This window comes from Dryobates pubescens, chromosome 2 (assembly GCF_014839835.1).
Source record: "Dryobates pubescens isolate bDryPub1 chromosome 2, bDryPub1.pri, whole genome shotgun sequence".
NCBI lineage: Eukaryota > Metazoa > Chordata > Aves > Piciformes > Picidae > Dryobates > Dryobates pubescens.
Window position 1 is genome coordinate 47,432,135 of NC_071613.1, and position 20,052 is coordinate 47,452,186.

Below are 20,052 nucleotides of genomic sequence, written 5' to 3' on the forward strand. Positions count from 1 at the left end.
GCAGAGCTTAGTTTCCCTCTGTATCGTTGCACAGTGTCAGACAGGCATTGACCAAACGGCAACACGTAAGGGGAATCAGATGGTCCAGAATTACACTAGTGGCAAATGAGAAAGCATTTGTCATGTAGCAGCTTCCTTGGGTGGTATCAGCAATTAAGGGAACAATAGGATTTTCCTTCTATTACCACTACTGAAACTGAAAGAAGATGGACCATGGGTAGGTTAAATGAAAGAGAAACTAAGAGTGTAGGCTAGTAGGAGAGCAAGCTGCATAGCAGCAAAACCCCAGGGAACCTCTGAGAAGATAGTCAGGTTGTAATTAGGAAAATGTATGATAATTAGAATACTGAAAAACTTGGGTTTCCAAGGTTACATTTCTTAATACACTATTTTTTGTGTCACCTGAGTATTTAATCTATAGATCCGAAAATGCTGCAATGCTTTCTGCAGTTAACTGTTAACACAGAGGTTTCCTATCCAGTGTAAAAGATGAATGTCCTTTAAAACCTGATGTAAGCTGAACTCTACCCTATGGATGAGGGTGATCCTGGATGGATGGTTCTCAAAAACACAAATCAAATTCCCAAATCTCATCTGACACTCCTCATGTAGTCCCAACATACTTTCACACACCTAAGCAGGTGACCACAGGACGTGAAAAAGACATGAACACACTTGGGAAGCACACAGGAGCCTCAACACCATTGCTTTTCTAGTAGAAAAATAACCTCCGTCCAGTAAATCTCAGAATTTTCTCCCTCTTATCCCCCATCTTTGACAGTTAAACCTTAACTACTTTCTATATCAAGGAATGATCTCGTCAAGACTATTATTTGGAGAGATCCCATGCAGACCTACCCCAACCTGACAGTTACAGGGGAGCACTGTCCTCTGCATCTTTTATGTTGAAACATCCTTCACTTGGACAAAACCCAATGGCTACTACCAAAACACAGTGTCTGCAAACCCCTCCATCTGTCAGGCTTTCCCATCTCTGCACAGTGGTGCACTGCAACATTAAACCCCAACTCATAAAACCTCTTCTACTGAAAAGATTTTGCTGAAGGGATTATTTAACATTTACAGGAGCATGGGAGAATAATGTTCAGAATGTTCACAACCACCTATTTACAACATGCAAGGGTCATTAAAATGTCCAGTGTTACAACAATTACTAATATTTATGTGGTTATGTAATGTTGTTTAATGTATTTACTGTTGTTCAGCCTTTCATTAATCTCTTATATAAGGCTCTTAAAATGTAAGCATGTAAACTACTCTTGTAATTAAATCTACATTAATCAACAAAGGAACTATAATTGCATTAAGATGCTTCAATGAGTCTCCTATCAAAAAGAAGAGGGTGTGGTGGTGGTAAATATAAAGTGGGAAAAAAAAAAGAAAAAGAGGAGAATTATCAACAAAAAGGGCTGTTTATGAACAACACTCGGTAAAACACCACAAAACAGTCCCTGCCAAAAGCTCCCCTCAGACTAACACTCTCATTCTCTGCTTTTGGCTGCAAGGCCTCCACAGGCTTTTCACAGCTGAGCTGCCACAGCCTAATCATGATTCATGAGCCAAGACTACTCCTGCTCTGCTCACCCTTCTGATACCGTCTCCTAATTAGGAGGCAGCAAGTAGTAATACTTCTCTCTCTATCCTTTGCAAAAGATGGTCTATAGTAATATGACAATCTAACATACTCTGGAGTATACTCTCAGCAAGCCCATGGAAACAGGTTTGTGACTCAGTAACATTGGTTTGCTGTGCACCAGCATGCTAGAAAAGAGTTGTGGAAAGGCACCAAAATCAAGGCAGAAGAGCAAGTCAGAAGCTCCTGGGTTTTAAAACAATCCAAGGCACAGAGCTGAGGGGAAGCTGTTGTAAGTATGTGTCCCTATTCTAGTTTTCAAACTGAAAACTACTATACCATTATATATAATTGAAGAGAGACTGAGATCCCTGGGGCTATTTAGTCTTCAGAAGAGAAGACTGAGCGGGAATCTCATAAATGTGTACAAAAAATCTGAGGTGTGGGTGTCAAGTGCATTGGGGCCAAGCTCTTTTCAGTGGTGCACAGTAGTAAGACAAGGAACAATGGGTTCAAACTTGAACATAGAAGATTTCACCTCAACATGAGGAGAAACTTCTTTACAATGAGGGTGATGGGCCACTGGAACAGGCTGCCTAGAGATGTTGTGGATTGCCCTTCTCTGGAGACATTCAAAACCCACCTATCCATTCCTGTGCTTTAGCAGGAGGGTTGGACCCAATAATTTCTTGAGATCCCTTCCAACCTCTGATTCACTGTGATACTTGTAACATTGGGCCTTGCAAACAAACCAACAGACTCTTATTTGATGATTCAAAATACATCCCATCATCTACACTTGAAACACTTAATGAATCACACTAGATTAATTTCTGACCAAGGATCCTGGACTGTGTTTGTTAGGATGTATGCATGGAATGGGTTGCCCAAAGAACTCGTGGATGCCTCATCCCTGGGAATGTTTAAGACCAGGCTGGATGAGGCTTTGAGCAACCTAGTCTAGTAGGAGATGTCCCTGCCTATGGCAGAGGGGTCTGAACTAGATGATCTTTAAAGTGCCCTCCAACTCAAGCCATTCTATATATTCAGCATCCAAATAATTTTGCATATATTCACCACAAAAGCAATGGAAATCAGGGCAATCAAATAAGTTTCTTAGCACTTCCATAGTTCTTGCTGTTTTTCCTAAGAGGGGGAAAGGAAGGCAAAATTTCTGCAGGTTTCTTCCACAGGATTTAACACATATGGAAAGTACCGAAACAGAGCACAGTCCCTGCACACATTTTGACTCATCTCTGCATTTGTTTGTTTGTTTTCTTTAATTTTGGTTTGGCTTTAAGGATTGTAAAACACACCAGAGAGGCTGAGGAGCTAGAAGCATGATAAGGGACTAGATGGACAACCTCCCCTAAGCAAAAGAATCCACGTGGTCCTCCACACACTGCTTTCCAGCTTAGCCAAATCTTGGGATGGGTGGTGTGTGAACTGCTAAGCTGCTGTGTGTGCCTAATAGTTGATGGCAAAATAAATAAATAAAATGCTTGTTAAACACTGAAATTCCTTTGATAAGTGTGGCATAATATTACTTATTTTGGAACTGGAATGTGTAATAATGCATTGCTAAATGCTGAAATACTGGGAGGCATGTCGCTTACAATCATGGTGATAGGCACGTCAGATAGATGATAGAGAACATATTGTAATCACACACTGAGGCAGCATCACAAACATCAGGATGCCACACAGTGATTAATGTCTAGGGCTTTTTTTTGGCTTCAGTTAATAGAAGACTTGCCCAGCCTCCAGCTGTTAACATTTGTATGCCGCTGGCTCAGAATATTAACTGTTTATTAGACGGCTCAAACAGAATGCACTACATGAATACACTCAAGAGGACAAATGTGCACGAGAAAATGTCTTTAAACCATAATATCCAAAGATGCTAACAGATCCCCTCTGTGCATCACAAGGTACACTTTTTAGTTATGTCACTGTACTTGGCATCTATAATACTGGTTTGCAGATAGTTTAATTGTATAAAGGACAGATTAGTTTGCTAATAGATTGATGACAGAAAAGGATGCAATTTGAAAAGTACAAATGAAAAAGGGCAAATGAAGTGCAGCAATTTCTTCTATTTTTGAATAAAACCTAAGGAAAATGGAAAGAAAATACTTTGATTTTGGAATGTTGGACACACACTTCCCCATGCAAGAGAAATTAGCATCTTAAAATGACAAAACAGTGGCCTTCTCTCCAGGTGCATGGATATTTTTTAACGTCATTTTTAAAGCTGGAGTCTTGTCAAATCTTTTATATATGTAGCATGCATGATTTTTTTTTTTCAAAAGCTGCAGCCTGCTTTTTTGCAGATACACATCCATATTAAGCACAGCAGCTGTTCAGTCGGGCTACTTGACTTTTAGACAATAAGAAACACAAAGAAGGATAAAAGGAATGCACTTCACGCAAAAATGGCAGTCCCTAAGATGCAAAAGAGGAGCCAGTGACCTGCACACAGTGGAAGACTGCTTTAGGGGATTAATAATCAGGAAAAAAGAAACTATCGTCCAAGCTGCTGGTTTAAATACAGCCCAATCAGTAGTGACAAAGAGTCATTACCAGCCCCTTGCTTCCACACAATGAGTTCACCATGGCAGTTCAGCTCTCAATGGACAATTACCAAGATTACCAAGAAAAACCTGGCACTTCTGTGGGCTGCTTGAGCAGAGCAGCAAACAGAAGGAGGAGTGCAGAGTGAAAGCAGATTAGTAACTCCCATCAAAAGGTGACTCTTCCATGACTAAAATCCTTTGATAGGGAAGAACAGGGGACCTTGCATTGGCACTGCCTGTGCTGGATCTGTGTGGTATTTTACAAGATATATCTACAGAGTCATTAAACCAGAACCATTCTAATTATGCACCAGTGATTAAGCAGATGTGAGATTGAGCAAAGAAAATGTTTGATTAACGATCCAGGTGTCTAACTTTGGAATAGTACATTTAGCAGTGTGAATTTCAAGACAGTGGAGCCGAGGAGAACAGGACACCTTTTGCTTTCAGCCATACAGTCTGCCTCTGCAATGTTATGCTCTTCTGCCGGGATTGTTGACCACTTTGTCAGCAGACAAATGAGCACAGCAACATTTCCCATTGCTCACTGCCAAACATACACCAACTACTTCCATATGAATAATCATTCCTGGAATTATTCACCTCTAACATTCTTAACTTTTGACTGTGTACAAAGAGGAGCATTGCAGGAAAAAAAAAGATACATTTCTATTTGTGTCTGTTTTGTCCATACTTGTTAGATGGTTACTTGAATATTATTCATTATGGATGGGTATCTCACCTTTCTAATTAAGAGTTGATGCCTAGTGTCTGCCTGACTTATGGATAAATCAGTTCCATATAAAGTCCAGAGAAAGGCAACTTTGTGAGAAGAGGCTACCCTCACAGTGTGAAGCAGCCTGTCCATACTGATCCATCGTTACACTTGGCCAGGCTGGTTTAGCATAATGGTTCTGAATAGCTTGTCATCCTGGCATTACACTTGACATTACGTGAGCCAAATACTTGCAGTCAAAAATATATTAATTAATCTTCAAGAAAACTAAAGTCTAGTTTTATAGTCAAGGATGTCCAAGCAGCTTGCATTCAAGTTATTAACTAAAGGCAATGCATATTCCTGACACAGTTAATCCTTTACCTAGTCAGGCAAGTGCTCACACACACATACACAGATAAGAGGGAAAATGCTTCTGCAATACTTTTTGGTTTGTACTTTACAGAAGATCACCTTTTCACCCATTTTTAATTCTCTGCCAGCCTTTTTCCTGAGTGAAGAAGTACCCTAAGGCATTTCCCAGCATATAGATGGCCTCATCTTACAGAAACGGAGCCTGACACACAACATTAAAATGTAGCTCTTTCCTCTCCCCTCCTTCATCTTTACATTGACCTAGGAAGCCAGCACCAAGTTCTTCCTCCTGAAGTTCTAGTCTCCTCTTTCTAGTTCAAGAGTTAGAAAAGGTCACCACAAGCTTTACACTTTGAAAGGAAGAATCAGCATCAGCAAAGGCCATGAACAGACCAGGAATAAAATCAGCCTTTGCCAAAGACTGCTGATGAAAATGAGTCATCCTTTGGGTCTGCAGGTGCTAAAGATTTTAAAACTACAGGGATTAATAGTAACTGCCAGTGGTCTGTATGAAGCATTTATGAAGAAAGATTGACAAGTCACCCATTTATGCTGCAAAACTGATAAACAAGAATGACAGGGTATCACTGAGAAGAACAGCACAAAGCCAAGCAAAAAGGAACCATAGACTAAAGCATTAAAGCGCTTCTTACCAATTGCTGCAAGTCAGAAACATATGCAAAGCACTCATGTATGTACTGGCCAAGAGGAATGATCCACAATCATCTAGCTCACCATTAAAGCACAGAGGAACAAGACAGAGACTAATAGGGCCAGGAAATATATTTTTCTTTGCATATTTAATCACTTAAAGGAAAATCTTAATATGATTTTTGAACATTTTTTCCCTATTCAAACAGTGAAATGCTCTCAGCATTTGAGTGTCATTCCCTCATTTTATGAAATCTATTATAGCAGACATCAGGTAGACTCACCAGCACATATGCCAGGCATGATCCTTCAAATTGCCTGAACAAAGCATGGAATACAGCCAACAACACATCCACCAACATCTTGGTTATTTATACACAGCTTGAATAAAACAGCAAACTTCAGCCAGAAATTGTGCACTGATAGAGGAATGGGCTATGCTTTCCATTTAAATGTAATGAGGTCTAGGTTATAGACGTGTTTTCTGTAACCTTTAAATATTATATTCTCTCATTCCCCTTGCAGGAAAAAAAATATGTAATAGACTTCCCCTAAGAAATAAGTAAATAATATATATTACTTACAAAAGTTGTATTTTCCAGTATTAATGTAGTTGTATTTGTTTCTACATTCAGTTCAACAACATGTCCATTCCTGGTTTTATACACCACTGCTGCATCTGCAACAATGAAAGCATTAAAAGTCAGCAAATACAAAATCTGTAGAGAAACCCAGCATGTTACGGTCACTGGAATATCTTCATTGCACTCTGCCAACAAGATTGAGAGAAGAATTGCACTCACAACATCTAGGGTTTTTTAATTTGCCTTATGAGCTCCAAAAATACCAGTTTATGTCTTATAGCAAGTTCACCTGACTCAAAAAATATTATTTCATTTAAATGGAAACGTTTTCCATGGTGAAATCATACCCAATGGGATTCCTGTGAACAAACTGACATCTTGAATGTAAAACTGCTGTCATCTAAGTATCACTGTCACTCTGACACTTTAAAGTCCAACCACATGCACTATGAAAAGGGACATACACCAAAGTAAAGTTTTGCAAAGAAAAAAGCTTTTGCTGAACATCATGTTCACATGTCTCCTTAGAAGTGATTCTAACAAAGCCTTTGTTCTCAGGTTAGAAGAAAACACATTCAAATCACCAAAACAGAAAACTGAGAGGCAGGCTTCTTCAAAAGGCAGACTTTACTGGACAGTAATGATACCTCTCACTGAACATGGGCTTTCATCTCTATTTTTGTTTCAGTAGTTAACTCTTGAAGTACATAAATTAAAGAAACACTTGCAAAATGCATAGAGACTCTCAAATAAAAGATACAGCAAAATACCATGCAGGCATCAAGCATAAATACAGTCTTCCAAGGTAATCATACTAATTTATATGGAAGTCTCATTCCAGTCAGTATCTTGCCATGCTGGATAATGTGATAGTTGATGGACAAGCAACATCATGATGCTTTTATCATTGATAGCTCAAATGTAAATAAGAGCCATAAACAGAAATTTGTTTTGAAGTTTTTGCTACCCAGAGTAAAAAAGGCTACAGAAGAAAGTAACACCTAGTCCTTAACACTGTCCATTTGCACAACAGATTGATTTACTTTGTTTACTATCTTGGTGTCTTCACCACAAAGTTCAGGAATCCGTGACAGTTCTCAAAGCCATCAGAGATGAAGAGATTCAACTTCAAAGAAATTCTGATTTAGTTTAAAACAAAGAGCAGTAAGACATAAAAATCTCTTGGCACAAATTGCAGCACTGGAGAGCCACATTATCTGTGTGAGGACATCACTAAAACAGAAAGCATTTTGTCCCGAGCAAAGGAGAATGTGAGGAATCCTCTATAAAGTACTGACTAGCCCTAGATGATGTACACAAAACAGTCTTTAAAACAGCACATTGAAAATTTCCTACTTGAAAACTTTGGAAACTCCAGAGCACTGAATGACTTGAAAGCTTATTCTGTATTGCTAAAAGGTAAAGACAGATGATGAAGGGCCTATATTTAAGTTATCCTGACATCAGCCCCAAACAAAATAGTGGCAGTAAGTCTGGGATTCTTCCTACACCATAGTGGCTAACAATATAATTAATACCTGGTAGCATATTAAGGAAAATAGATCCTTTTTTTTGATAGAGGCCACTATGATGGAACTGTGCATTGGGTTTTCTTTATAATATTTGATTTATTTTCCTACCAAGTGTTCTCTCTCACTTGGCTAGCTGCACATAATTGCAGACAGGAGAGAGGAATTGAAGAGCAGTGAAAGGAATGCTTATGGGCTTATACAAATTAACACTGTACTATGTGTTCTCAGTGCAGCATCATGGCAAAAAGAGTTGATGCAATTCTTCAGCATAAGTAGATCACAAGTCCTAGGGTGATCTAGTCCCTACTCACACCACTGGTGAGAGTGATGCCATTGTAAAATGCCTAGTGCCTGGCATGCACACTGTGAGGGTGAGTACTGAGGAATGCTAAGGAATTGCCAGTGTAACTCTGGATCAGAAGGCAAACATAAAAATGAAAGGTTGAAACGGCTAAAACTGTTCAGGTGATCAAAAGGAAAATTCAAAGGTACCTATGTCAGGTACATAAGTAGTTATGGAAAAGCTGGCAACAGGTATGGACACTGGGATGTGTGGAAGAGCTCAGCAAAGGAAATGACAGAATCAGCAGCCCTGGGATGATTTTTCTTAATTAGTACTTTATGTCAAGAATTAGTTTAGTCTGAATGTAGGTAAAAATATAAAGGGTTGAGTCTGAGGATGGCTGTTGCAATCTCTTCTGGCCTGGCATCTGTGGATTTAACTACCTCTACTGATTTTCTTATCCCCTTCTGCAATGGATCTTTGCAAATACTGGATTGTCTGTACAATACAACTTGTGTTTGTAGTTCTGTGCTAAGATATTTTTAATAAGAATCTCAAATATTGGGGCTTTTTAGTCGACTCTCCATGGGATAAAGGGATATTTATTTTGCCTTCTGATACATAATTTGTCTCCCCTTTATGACTTCTACTCTACTTTCCTACAAACTATCAAATATTGATCTCAGCCGCAGATAGCATACCAGGGTTGGTTAGTGTTGCAGCCTCATTCAGAGAATCCGTGTGGATGTATGCCTGGTGTGATGCTCAAAGGCACAGCATGCAAATTCCATGAACTTCAGAAGAGAAACTTTTCCCAGACAGACAAAATGGAATACAGCTTTCTCCTCTCCCCTGCCTCATCATGCAGCAGTTGGTTTAATTTACCTGCTGAGATGGTTCTGGAATGGCTTACCAAATTGATTAGCACAATTGCAAGGGTTTCAACAGAGTACCATAAATATCTTCACTGTTCTCTCTGTTGAATATTTAAGGTTTTTCATCAGAACTTCAGTGTCTAGTTTAAATAAACTACTGAATTTGTTAGAAGACAAACCTAATGCCTGTCTGGATAAGATAACAAACTTGGTGATTCAGCAGCCATTCTGATGATAGACAGGCATAGGTATGATACACTCATATGACATTATAGATAACTATCTTTGGGAAGAATTTACCACTGTGATTTTGAGCTTATTTCTAAAGCTGACTCTGAGGGAGGCTGTCTAGTGGGCATAAAGCCCTGTAGACTAAACCTGCTGCTTCTCTACAACTTACTTGGATTTCACAAAGAATGAAGCATTAAATAAGATACTATGTTAAGCCAAACCCTAAACCTAAAAGTCTTCTGTTATTATCGCAGCATAATAATTTCCTCTGAGTCAGCAACATAAACATTCCCTCTCCTTACACCATTATATTAGCTGTAGAAGCAAGAAACATTTATTTTATCATTATGAGGCTAAATGTCCAAACCCTTATGCTACTTCATATACTTGTAAGTAATCCTTTTCAGCATGTGCTCTATTTCTAGGCTAAGAACATGGAACACGTGTTCTTCTGAAATGATTAACCCACACAGTTTAAATCATAGCTGGGATGCACATATCAGTATCATAAATACAGTACTCAACTATTGCATACGTGTTGCATAACAATCTCAGCTGTTTTTAAAATGAAAGCAGCATTCCATATAAATAGTTTTACTAAGGCTATTGTTCCTGGTTTAGAATCAACATTGCTAAAGGTTCTGCTCAAGATTAGGACATGTGTTGCTGGCAGGAGATGCAGCTCTGCACTGTGCCTGGCCTACGTGTGTTGGTCCAGAGAATGTCAAAATGCAAGCAAAATATCATAAAATGCAGAGAAATCAATGCAAAACTTTTTGGTTCTGACAAGCAGCTTGACCTCCATCAATTCTACAATAACTCCTTTACCCACATTTATTGAATTTTCCCTTATTTATTGAATTGACAACACTCTGCCATGCCCTAAATGCTGTAGAATTCATTTGCAGTACTCATTGTTCCAATTAGCTTCATACATGGCATCATGTATCTTCACATCTCAAAAAAACCATCATGCTCTTAAATTCTAATGAAAAATTATGTATTATTTGCAGGGGGAAATGGACTAATTCACATCCCTCATTACATCACCATCACTGAAAATCTCACCCTGCTGGTGTAAGAGTTTGGCCCAGTAGAGCAACTATTTTCTCCAAACCCAATCTGTTTTACTAGAAATTTGATTACATATTGTCAGTTGCCTGCTGCAAAGAATTACAAGTGACAGAACAAAATGTAATATAGATAAAGAAGATACACAAAGAGCTGAAGCGATCTGCTGCAGGTGACACAGCCTGTCAATAGTGTGCTGGGGAACTTAAGTCTCTTGATTTTTAGCCCAACACCATACTCACTTTCACCTCAATACTGATTGAACTTTGGAATGGAATGGAATGGAATGGAATGGAATGGAATGGAATGGAATGGAATGGAATGGAATGGAATGGAATGGAATGGAATGGAATGGGATAGAATAGAATAGAATAGAATAGAATAGAATAGAATAGAATAGAATAGAATAGAATAGAATAGACCGGACCGGACCAGACCAGACCAGGTTGGAAAAGACCTTCAAGATCATCGAGTCCAACCTATCACCCAACACTATCTAATCAACTAAACCAAGTGCCCCATCTAGTCTCTACCACCTCCCTGGGCAGCACATTCCAATGGGCAATCACTCTTCCCATGAAAAACTTCTTCCTAACATCTAGCCTAAATCAACCCCCGTCAAAGCTTGAGACTGTGTCCTCTTGTTCTGATGGTGGTTGCATGGGGAAAGAGACCAACCCCCACCTGGCTACAACCTCCCTTCAGGGAGTTGGAGAGAGCAATAAGGTCTCCTCTGAGCCTCCACTTCTCCAGGCTAAGCAACCTCAGCTCCTTCAGCCTCTCCTCATAGGGCTTGTTCTCCAAACCCCTCCCCAGCTTTGTTGCCCTTCTCTGGACACATTCCAGCAACTCAACAGCTTTCCTAAACTGAGGGGCCCAGAACTGGACACAGGACTCAAGGTGTGGCCTGCACTCAAGTGCTGAGTGCAGGGGCAGAATGACCTCCCTGCTACTGCTGGACACATTATTCCTGATACTGGCCAGGATGCCATTGGCCCTCTTGGTCACCTGGGCACACTGCTGGCTCATGTTCAGCCTACTATCATCCAATATCCCTAGGTCCCTTTCTGCCTGGCCGCTCTCCAGCCATTCTGACCCCAGCCAGTAGCGCTGCATGTGGTTGTTGTGGCCAATGTGTAGAACCCAGCACTTAGATGTCTTAAATCTCATGCCCTTGGACTCTGCCCATCTGTCCAGCTTGTCAAGGTCCCTCTGCAGAGCTCTCCTACCCTCTAAGAGATCAACACCTGCCCCCAGCTGATGATGGACTCGATACCCTCATCCAGATCATCAATAAAGATATTGAATAGAATGGGGCCCAGCACTGATCCCTTGGGCACACCACTAGTGACTGCCTGCCAGATGGATGTGGCACCATTCACCACCACTCTCTGGGCACAGCCCTCCAGCCAGTTCCTAACCCAGCACAGAGTGCTGCTGTCCAAGCCATGAGCTGACGGCTTGGCCAGGAGTTTGCTGTGGGGAATGGTGTCAAAGGCCTTGCTGAAGTCCAGGTAGACTACATCCACAGGCCTCCCCACGTCCACCAGGTGGGTCACCTGATCATAGAAGGAGATCAGGTTGGTCAGGCAGGACCTGCCCTTCCTAAATCTATGCTGACTGGGCCTGATCCCTTGGCTATCCTGTAAGTGCCGAGTGATTACACTCAAGATGACTTGTTCCATAATCTTGCCTGGCACTGAGGTCAGGCTGACAGATCTGTAATTCCCTGGTTCCTCCTTCCAGCTCTTCTTGTGGATGGGCATCACATTGGCCAGCTTCCAGTCATCTGTGACCTCTCCAGTGAGCCAGGACTGTTGAAAAATGATGGAGAGTGGCTTGGCCAGCTCATCTGCCAGCTCTCTCAGCACTCTAGGAACTTTTCCTCTTTTATTGGTGGTATCTGCAAGGTCATGGCACAAACAGCTCCAGGCTACTTATCACTAATTTTTTTCTCTTGCTGAATCACTCCAAGAGACTCCCTGTGTGCCTTACACTGTTGACACATTTATTAACTGCATATTTCAGCTCTAAGAGTCAAGAGAAGTCTAGTCATGTCCTGTGCATGATTGAATAAAGGTGATGTGAAATCCTGCAGGTCTCTAAATCTGGGATATACTGCAAGAGATCACAATTCAACAGAGATATGAGACATGTCCAGTCAATTAAATACTAAGAGTTATCAATGTTGTACTTAGATCCAACAGCTTCTGGAACAAGTAGGGTTTCCTTTATAAAGCATAAAACCAGGAAGCTTACCCTCCATGGACCCTGTAAATTTATGAAAAGAGAGCTGCATTATAGTCTCACTAAAGCCACAGGAGTTAGGATTCCTGAATCTGAACCTCCAATGCATGATTCAACTTAGCCAAGCAAGAGTTGTGGTGCTACCAGTGGGTTTATTTTATTGAATATTGTTCTATTCATAGAGTTTTTAACCTGTGAATACACATTGTGTTTGTCCTCTAGCCTTTAACATTCATCATATCCAAGCTTATTATAAACCTAAAAGTTGCTGAGCTTGAAATCTACATTGCCACTGTGTTCACTGAGATTAACTGCAGATCTCTGCAGATGGTAACAGTCACAAGGGATAGCAGACTCAATAGATCCCATCTGGGGTTAAGAAAAAAAATTCCTACCTAATCCATAGTACTGTGGATGTAAATTTTGTTGGTAGAACCAATTTACTTTGGTAGAATATTTACTAGATTCTAATTATTTGTTGATAGTAAGGTTTACTTCATAGTAACTCCAGAGAGAAATTTGTGCAGATCCATCAGTTTCATTGAAGACAGACTACATGCAACTTCCTAGGACCAGGCTTAGTGTTGTAGAATTTACTGTTACTCATATTGAATAGTTTGAAGAAGAAAATGATTTAGAAAGAAGATACATAGAGCATAGACAGATATTTGCTGGCTAATTTGTTTACAGGACTCTAAATCACAGCCTAATCTAGCTGTCTTAAGGAGCCCAGAAGTAGCATGCATTGACATTAAATATTCACATCCTAACAAATGATGAGTGTTACAGAAATCTGATGAGCTTTTGACCCCTTCATGTTCTCAGTTCTCATGATAATACAGAAGAAGGACTCAAATCTGGGGCTTCTCCCTATCCAGCAAGTACCATAGCAAGAGGAGCAGATTCCTCATCCCATCCCTCTACCAGATCCTGCTTTTCACTTGGCTGGAAGACACCTAGCTGATGAGCTCTGGGGCTGATGCTCACAGGCAGGGCCCAAGGAGTGTCTGGGGAAACAGCAGCATCAGCAGTCAGACAGTTTTATGCATAGAAACCATCAGCTATTAAGACAACATATAAGCCAGTCTTGAGGGTGCAAGTAGCATACAGAAAGTGAAGGAGAGATATTCAAGCAATGCTGAAAATCTGCTCCACAACATCTAGAATAAGAAGGCCTCAGGGGAGTCTTCTGAAATTATTGACGGCGTTAACCTGAAGGTTGCAAACACTGGAAAATATTTATTAAGATTTGGGTTGTTTAAACAGAACTCTGTTTTGCAGCACAAACAGCAGAATTAGCAAGTCAGACCCCTCCTTTCCCTTGTATTTTGCTTTTTGTTTTTTTTTTATAAAAAGCATAAACATAGAAGAAGGTTGATACTTTGCTGTCAACAGACATGTCAATCAGCCTTTGCTGCACACAGTATTATTAGAACTGCAGATGGCATTTCATTAAATTGATTATAGAAAATCTCATGCTAATTAAAATAGAGAATGTTTTCTGATTAATCAACAGGAGGTGCTAGACAAATCTTTATCTAAGTAAGTGCTTACTAATTGAATAAAATAGTAATTTACAAAGATATTACAAATACAGACCCCATCTCAACATGCCAGACCAGTCACACATCAGCTGAGCAAGATTTCCACTGCTTTTCTAAAAGTTTAGGCTCTTCTTAGCAGTGCTTTCAATGCAGTATTTATTCTGTACCAGTTTTAATATGTAAACTGTGATTATTCCAGACAACCTTTTACTGTATGGAAAATTCCCTATTCAAAATGCTTTGTAAAGTGGTGGAGACAGGCAATTCCTGTACTTTATGACTTATATTATCATAGTATCAGTCAGGGTTGGAAGGGACCACAAGGATCATCTAGTTCCAACCCCCCTGCCATGGGCAGGGACACCTCACAATAGATCAGGCTGGCCAGAGCCTCATCCAGCCTGGTCTTAAACACCTCCAGGGATGGGGCCTCAACCACCTCCCAGGACAACCCATTCCAGGGCTTCACCACTCTCATGGGGAAGAACTTCCTCCTCACATCCAGTCTGAATCTCCCCACCTCCAGCTTCATTCCATTCCCCCTAGTCCTAGCACTACCTGATATCCTGAGAAGTCCCTCCCCAGCCTTCTTGTAGGCCCCCTTCAGATACTGGAAAGCCACAATGAGGTCACCTCAGAGCCTTTTCTTCTCCAGACTGAACAGCCCCAACTCTTTCAGTCTGTCCTCACAGGAGAGGTGCTCCAGCCCTCTGATCATCCTCGTGGCCCTTCTCTGGACATAGAATAGAATAGAATCTAAGCTCTGCTTTTCAAACACGATTACTCTGGTACATACACATACCTCTACAGATCTTCTGCTTCCTTTCCCTCCTATGCCCAACACAAGCTAACAAAAAAACCAAGAAGGCAACTGGTGGCACAGTATCTACCGAAATGGGAGCAGCATGGTAAGACCAGCATCCTGTTGGACACAAGCAAATTCACTTTGCTGACAAGGTGGACTTCTCAGTTATTATACAGAGCTATATTAATGTGAAGGTAGAGCCCAAGAGAGCAGATCTCAAATGTTAGGCTGCTAGTGATGGATTAACCAGCCTAATAAAACCAACCTGAACTGTTTTTTTAATTATATTTATTGCATGTTGCATATTTGTGCAGAAAGGAGTAAGTAGCACAAACTGGGATTTCAGGCATTTGCACAAAGCCTATCACAGTATCGCCAAGGTTGGAAGAGACCTCAAAGATCATCAAGTCCCACCTGTCATCACAAACCTCATGACTAGACCATGGCACCAAGTGCCACATCCAATCTCCTCTTGAAGACCTCGAGGGATGGTGACTCCACCACCTCCCTGGACAGCACATTCCAATGACTAATGACTCTCTCAGTGAAGAACTTTCTCCTCACCTCGAGCCTAAACTTCCCCTGGTGCAACTTGAGACTGTGTCCCCCTGTGTCCCCCTATCCTCCTACTTTCTTCAGCTCTGCAATACAGTAATCAGGTACAATGGATTGGCCTGGAAATTTTAAATCTCTATTCATAACCAATGTATACTCCTCTTTTCCTGACCTTGTTGGATATCAAACCAAGCCATGCTCAACTCATGCCGATTTTCAGTGGTCCCAACTACTATATCAGTGTAAGGAAACCTCCAGCCATTGTCATCAGTTACTATTCATTTACAAAATTGCAGATTCCTTCCCTGTCATACAATTGCAGAGGATTGTGCCTCATTATTACAGCTGCTGATATCCCTGTGCTAGCATTTCAGATGGGGCAGAGGAGCTAGATAGTTCTTGAATATTAACAAATCCATAGAGGGACTGACTTTGAAGAAAAAAAAATAATGCAATAGTAAAATGTACAGGGCAGTTAAAGCAAGACTGCTCGAGTGTGAACTGAAGCAGGTGAGGAAATATTCCCTTCAGAGCCGTGGGAGGCAATAAGGTGGAAAGCGATCATCAGCCACGGGTAGCAATGTCTGTGATGAGCTCGGCTGGAAGAACACACCTGTCTTGATGACTAAACAAGTCATTTCTGTACATGCTGGAAAGATGGAGCTGATTTATTTCACAAAGACAACAAACATGCAGCTAGACAGATTGAAAAGCACGTAATCACAGAGAATGTATCTGAATAAAGTTCCAGTGAGTTGCTGGAAAGTGTCCAGAGAAGGGCAACGAAGCTGGGGAGGGGTTTGGAGCACAAGCCCTATGAGGAGAGGCTGAGGGAGCTGGGGTTGCTTAGCCTGAAGAAGAGGAGGCTCAGGGGAGACCTTATTGCTGTCTACAGCTACCTGAATGGAGGTTGTAGCCAGGTGGGAGTTGGTCTCTTCTCCCAGGAAACCAGCACCAGAAGAATAGAATAGAGTAGAATAGAATAGAATAGAATAGACCACACCAGGTTGGAAGAGACCTTTGAGATCATCGCATCCAACCTATCAACCAAGAGGACACAGTCTCAAGCTGTGCCAGGGGAGGTTTAGACTGGATGTTAGGAAGAAGTTCTTCATGGGAAGAGTGATTGGTCATTGGAATGGCCTGCCCAGGGAGGTGGTGGAGTCACCATCACTGGAGGTGTTTAAGAAGAGACTGGATTGGGCACTTAGTGCCATGGTTTAGTTGATTAGGTGGTGTTGGATGATAGGTTGGACTCAATGATCTCAGAGATCTTTTCCAACTTGGCTTATTCTATTCTATTCTATTCTATTCTATTCTATTCCATTCCATTCCATTCCATTCCATTCCATCCCATTCCATTCCATTCCAATTCTAATTCTATTCTACTGGGACTCTACCCAGACACACTGTGGAATCCAGGTGTGCTGTCAACTTAGTTTCACAGCATCACATCCAAGTTTTTGAAAGATATATTCCTCTTCTATGTACTTCTGTGATAACAGAGTTATTCTAATCTAGAATTTTCCAAGGTTTTCCTGCAGAGAGCAGAAATTGCTTCCTGGAGCTATTTGTTTTTCAGTCGTGTTGGATGGAGTAAAAGCTATTCCTTTTGGAGTCTTCCTGGATGAAGAAACTTTTCTGCAGTTCTATTCTACTGCCTGGTCTTTCTGATTGGGAACAAGCATAGCACCTCTACGCAAACCTGCTCACTCGGACTTCCCAAATTCAGGCTGTCCCAGCAGCGTCTGTCTCATTTCCTTTCTCAGGAGTACACTCACAATAACAGAGCTAGAATTGAGCTACAGCTTTCTGAAATCATCAACACATCAGCAAGATGTTAACTTACATCATTTAAGGAGATGTCTAACAATTACAACAAGTGAAAGAAAATACGAGCTATGCCACAATATCCTATCAGAAGTAATTTAGAACACAACAGGACAAAGGACTACAAAGCAAATTAAGACTATTAAATTTAAAAAGCAAATTTATGTGTGTACTAATATAGAAGGGAGACAATTATCCAACCCAAAAAAACAATCAGTTGATGGACTGAAGCATAAGGTTTGAATACTTCTGTCTTTCTTCCTCATACTTTCCCCATTCCACTTTTCTTAATGCAGAAATCTGCATGTGTGTTTCTGTCATTAGTGGGAAGAAAAGGTTTGGGATATTCATTTCTCCCCTCAAGCAAGGCATGATTTCTTGGTGTTAAATGGTTGGGATAATAGACTTGAGTCTATTAGTCCATTCCAGTTTGTTGGAAATGCAATTAACAGTAAACCACCACCAGGAAAAAGAGAAGGAGAAAGAGCAGTATTCATGGCAGACACTGCGAACCATGCCACTCTGACAGCCTTCCACTAGGCGAATCACTGCTTGTGTGCCACATAACTCCAATAATGTCCACCAAGTTCTTACTCTAGGAAATTTTCTGGTAGCTACACTTTACTTAGTTGTTTTCCCTCTAAATTATATATATATATGTGTGTATATACATGTACATATACATATATACACATATATATTTACAGAATCACAGAATCACCAAGGTTGGAAGAGACCTCAAAGATCATCAAGTCCAACCTGTCACCACAGACCTCATGACTAAACCATGGCACCAAGTGCCACATCCAATCCCCTCTTGAACACCTCCAGGGATGGTGACTCCACCACCTCCCTGGGCAGCCCATTCCAATGGCTAGCAGCTCTCTCAGTGAAGAACTTTCTCCTCACTTCAAGCCTAAACTTCCCCTGGCGCAGCTTGAAACTGTGTCCTCTGACACATTTAGGGGCTTTGTACCAGAAAATGCACTGTACTTAATGTGCTAAAAAAATTAAGGAGAATGAATAGGGAGGGTTATAGCAGCACTTCAGTTTTCTCACTTCACATTGCACAGTGATGGTGAAACATCAGACATTGTTGTAGGTGTGTTTGCCTGACTACAACATTCCATTTTTTCTTAAATTTTCCACAACACTGCTCAGATTTCCCAAATAAATGGAAAAAATTTTGCTCAGGAATAAAATATCATCTCTGGTTGCTCTCATGCATTGCACTAAGGACCATTACTGAGCCAGCTCGGCAATGGACTCAGCCAGCTGTTGCTTGAATAATGTACAAGTCCCTGGACTATTGAGAAAATTGGGGAACAAATTATCAATCAGTCACACACCCCATCCCAGACTCCTCCCCAGGGAGATAAGAAGATATCTCAATAGAGCAGCATTTCTCTGACAGTCCCAGGAGTTGACCTTTCTGCTGAGACTATCAAGAGGACAAGCCAGACACATGTGAATGGTTCTGATGTGGCCTGGGCCTGATTTCACACAGTTTACTGAATTGGCAAAGATGTGATACAGTGATTTAAATGAAGGATGATTTATGTGCTTCTCCACTCCTACACAATTATGATTATAGAATCACAGAATTGTTGGGGTTGGAAGGGACCTCAAAGACTGTCTAGTTCCAACCACCCCACCATGGGCAGGAACACCTTCCACTATGTCAGGTTGCCTAGAGCCACATCTAGCCTGGCCTTAAAAATATCCAGGGATGGGGCTTCTACCACCTCTCTGGGCAACCTGTTCAGTGTCTCACAACCCTTATGGTGAAGAACATCTTTCTAACGTCTCATCTAAATCTCCTCTCCTCTAGCTTGGATCCACTCTCCCTAGTCCTATCACTACCCAACATCCTAAAAGTCCCTCAGCAGCTTTCTTATAGGCCCCCTTCAGATACTCAAAGGCCATAATAAGGTCTCCTCAGAGCCTTCTCTTCTCCAAACTGAACAACTCCAACTCTCTCAGCCTGCCCCCATAGGAGAGATGCTCCAGCCCTCTGATCATCCCTCTGGCCCTTCTGAAATAAAACTGGGTATTTCAACCTGCAGTAGAAACATGAAGTTCCAGTGCCTTTCAAACACTCCTGGGAGCTCACTAGCATTCCCACTACCATGGTACTCTGGATGTGACTGGCATTTCATAGACAAGCCCAACAAGTGAGAAACTTCACATTTAAGGTCTGCATACACAGCACAGTAAAAGATCAGTCTCTTGAGCAGCTGTAGGGCTGTAGTTTTCTCACGCACTTTGTCCACATGAAGACATCTCAGCAAGCTGATTCACCTTCAGCTGATGGCTTAATGCCTACCACCACACTCAGGCTGCAGACTGGCAGTGAAAAGATTGCAAGCATAGTATTGAATTGGCCTTAAGGCTGTCCTTTACAAGCTGTGTAATGTAGCTCTTAAGAATCTGGCACTCCCAGCAGAGCATGTCAAAGGCAAACAAGGTCACGGCATAAGATTTCTAGGTTTACACTGACAATGCTGATGCTTACTATTTACCACTCTCCAGCTAATTTCTTTAGCATATGGAAATTGTGCCAAACCCAGGCTCTACAACTCTT

The 20,052-nt window shown here is 41.1% G+C and overlaps 1 protein-coding gene across 2 annotated transcripts in view; it reads right to left on the reverse strand.

The window, feature by feature from the left end:
* Positions 1-20,052, reverse strand: part of DPP10 (dipeptidyl peptidase like 10) — a 592,658-nt gene that overhangs the window by 161,231 nt on the left and 411,375 nt on the right. For both annotated transcript variants that reach the window (XM_054176832.1, XM_054176823.1), the window contains exon 4: positions 6,496-6,590. In XM_054176832.1, coding sequence (XP_054032807.1) covers positions 6,496-6,590 — 95 coding nt within the window. The remainder of the gene's footprint in view (positions 1-6,495; positions 6,591-20,052) is intronic.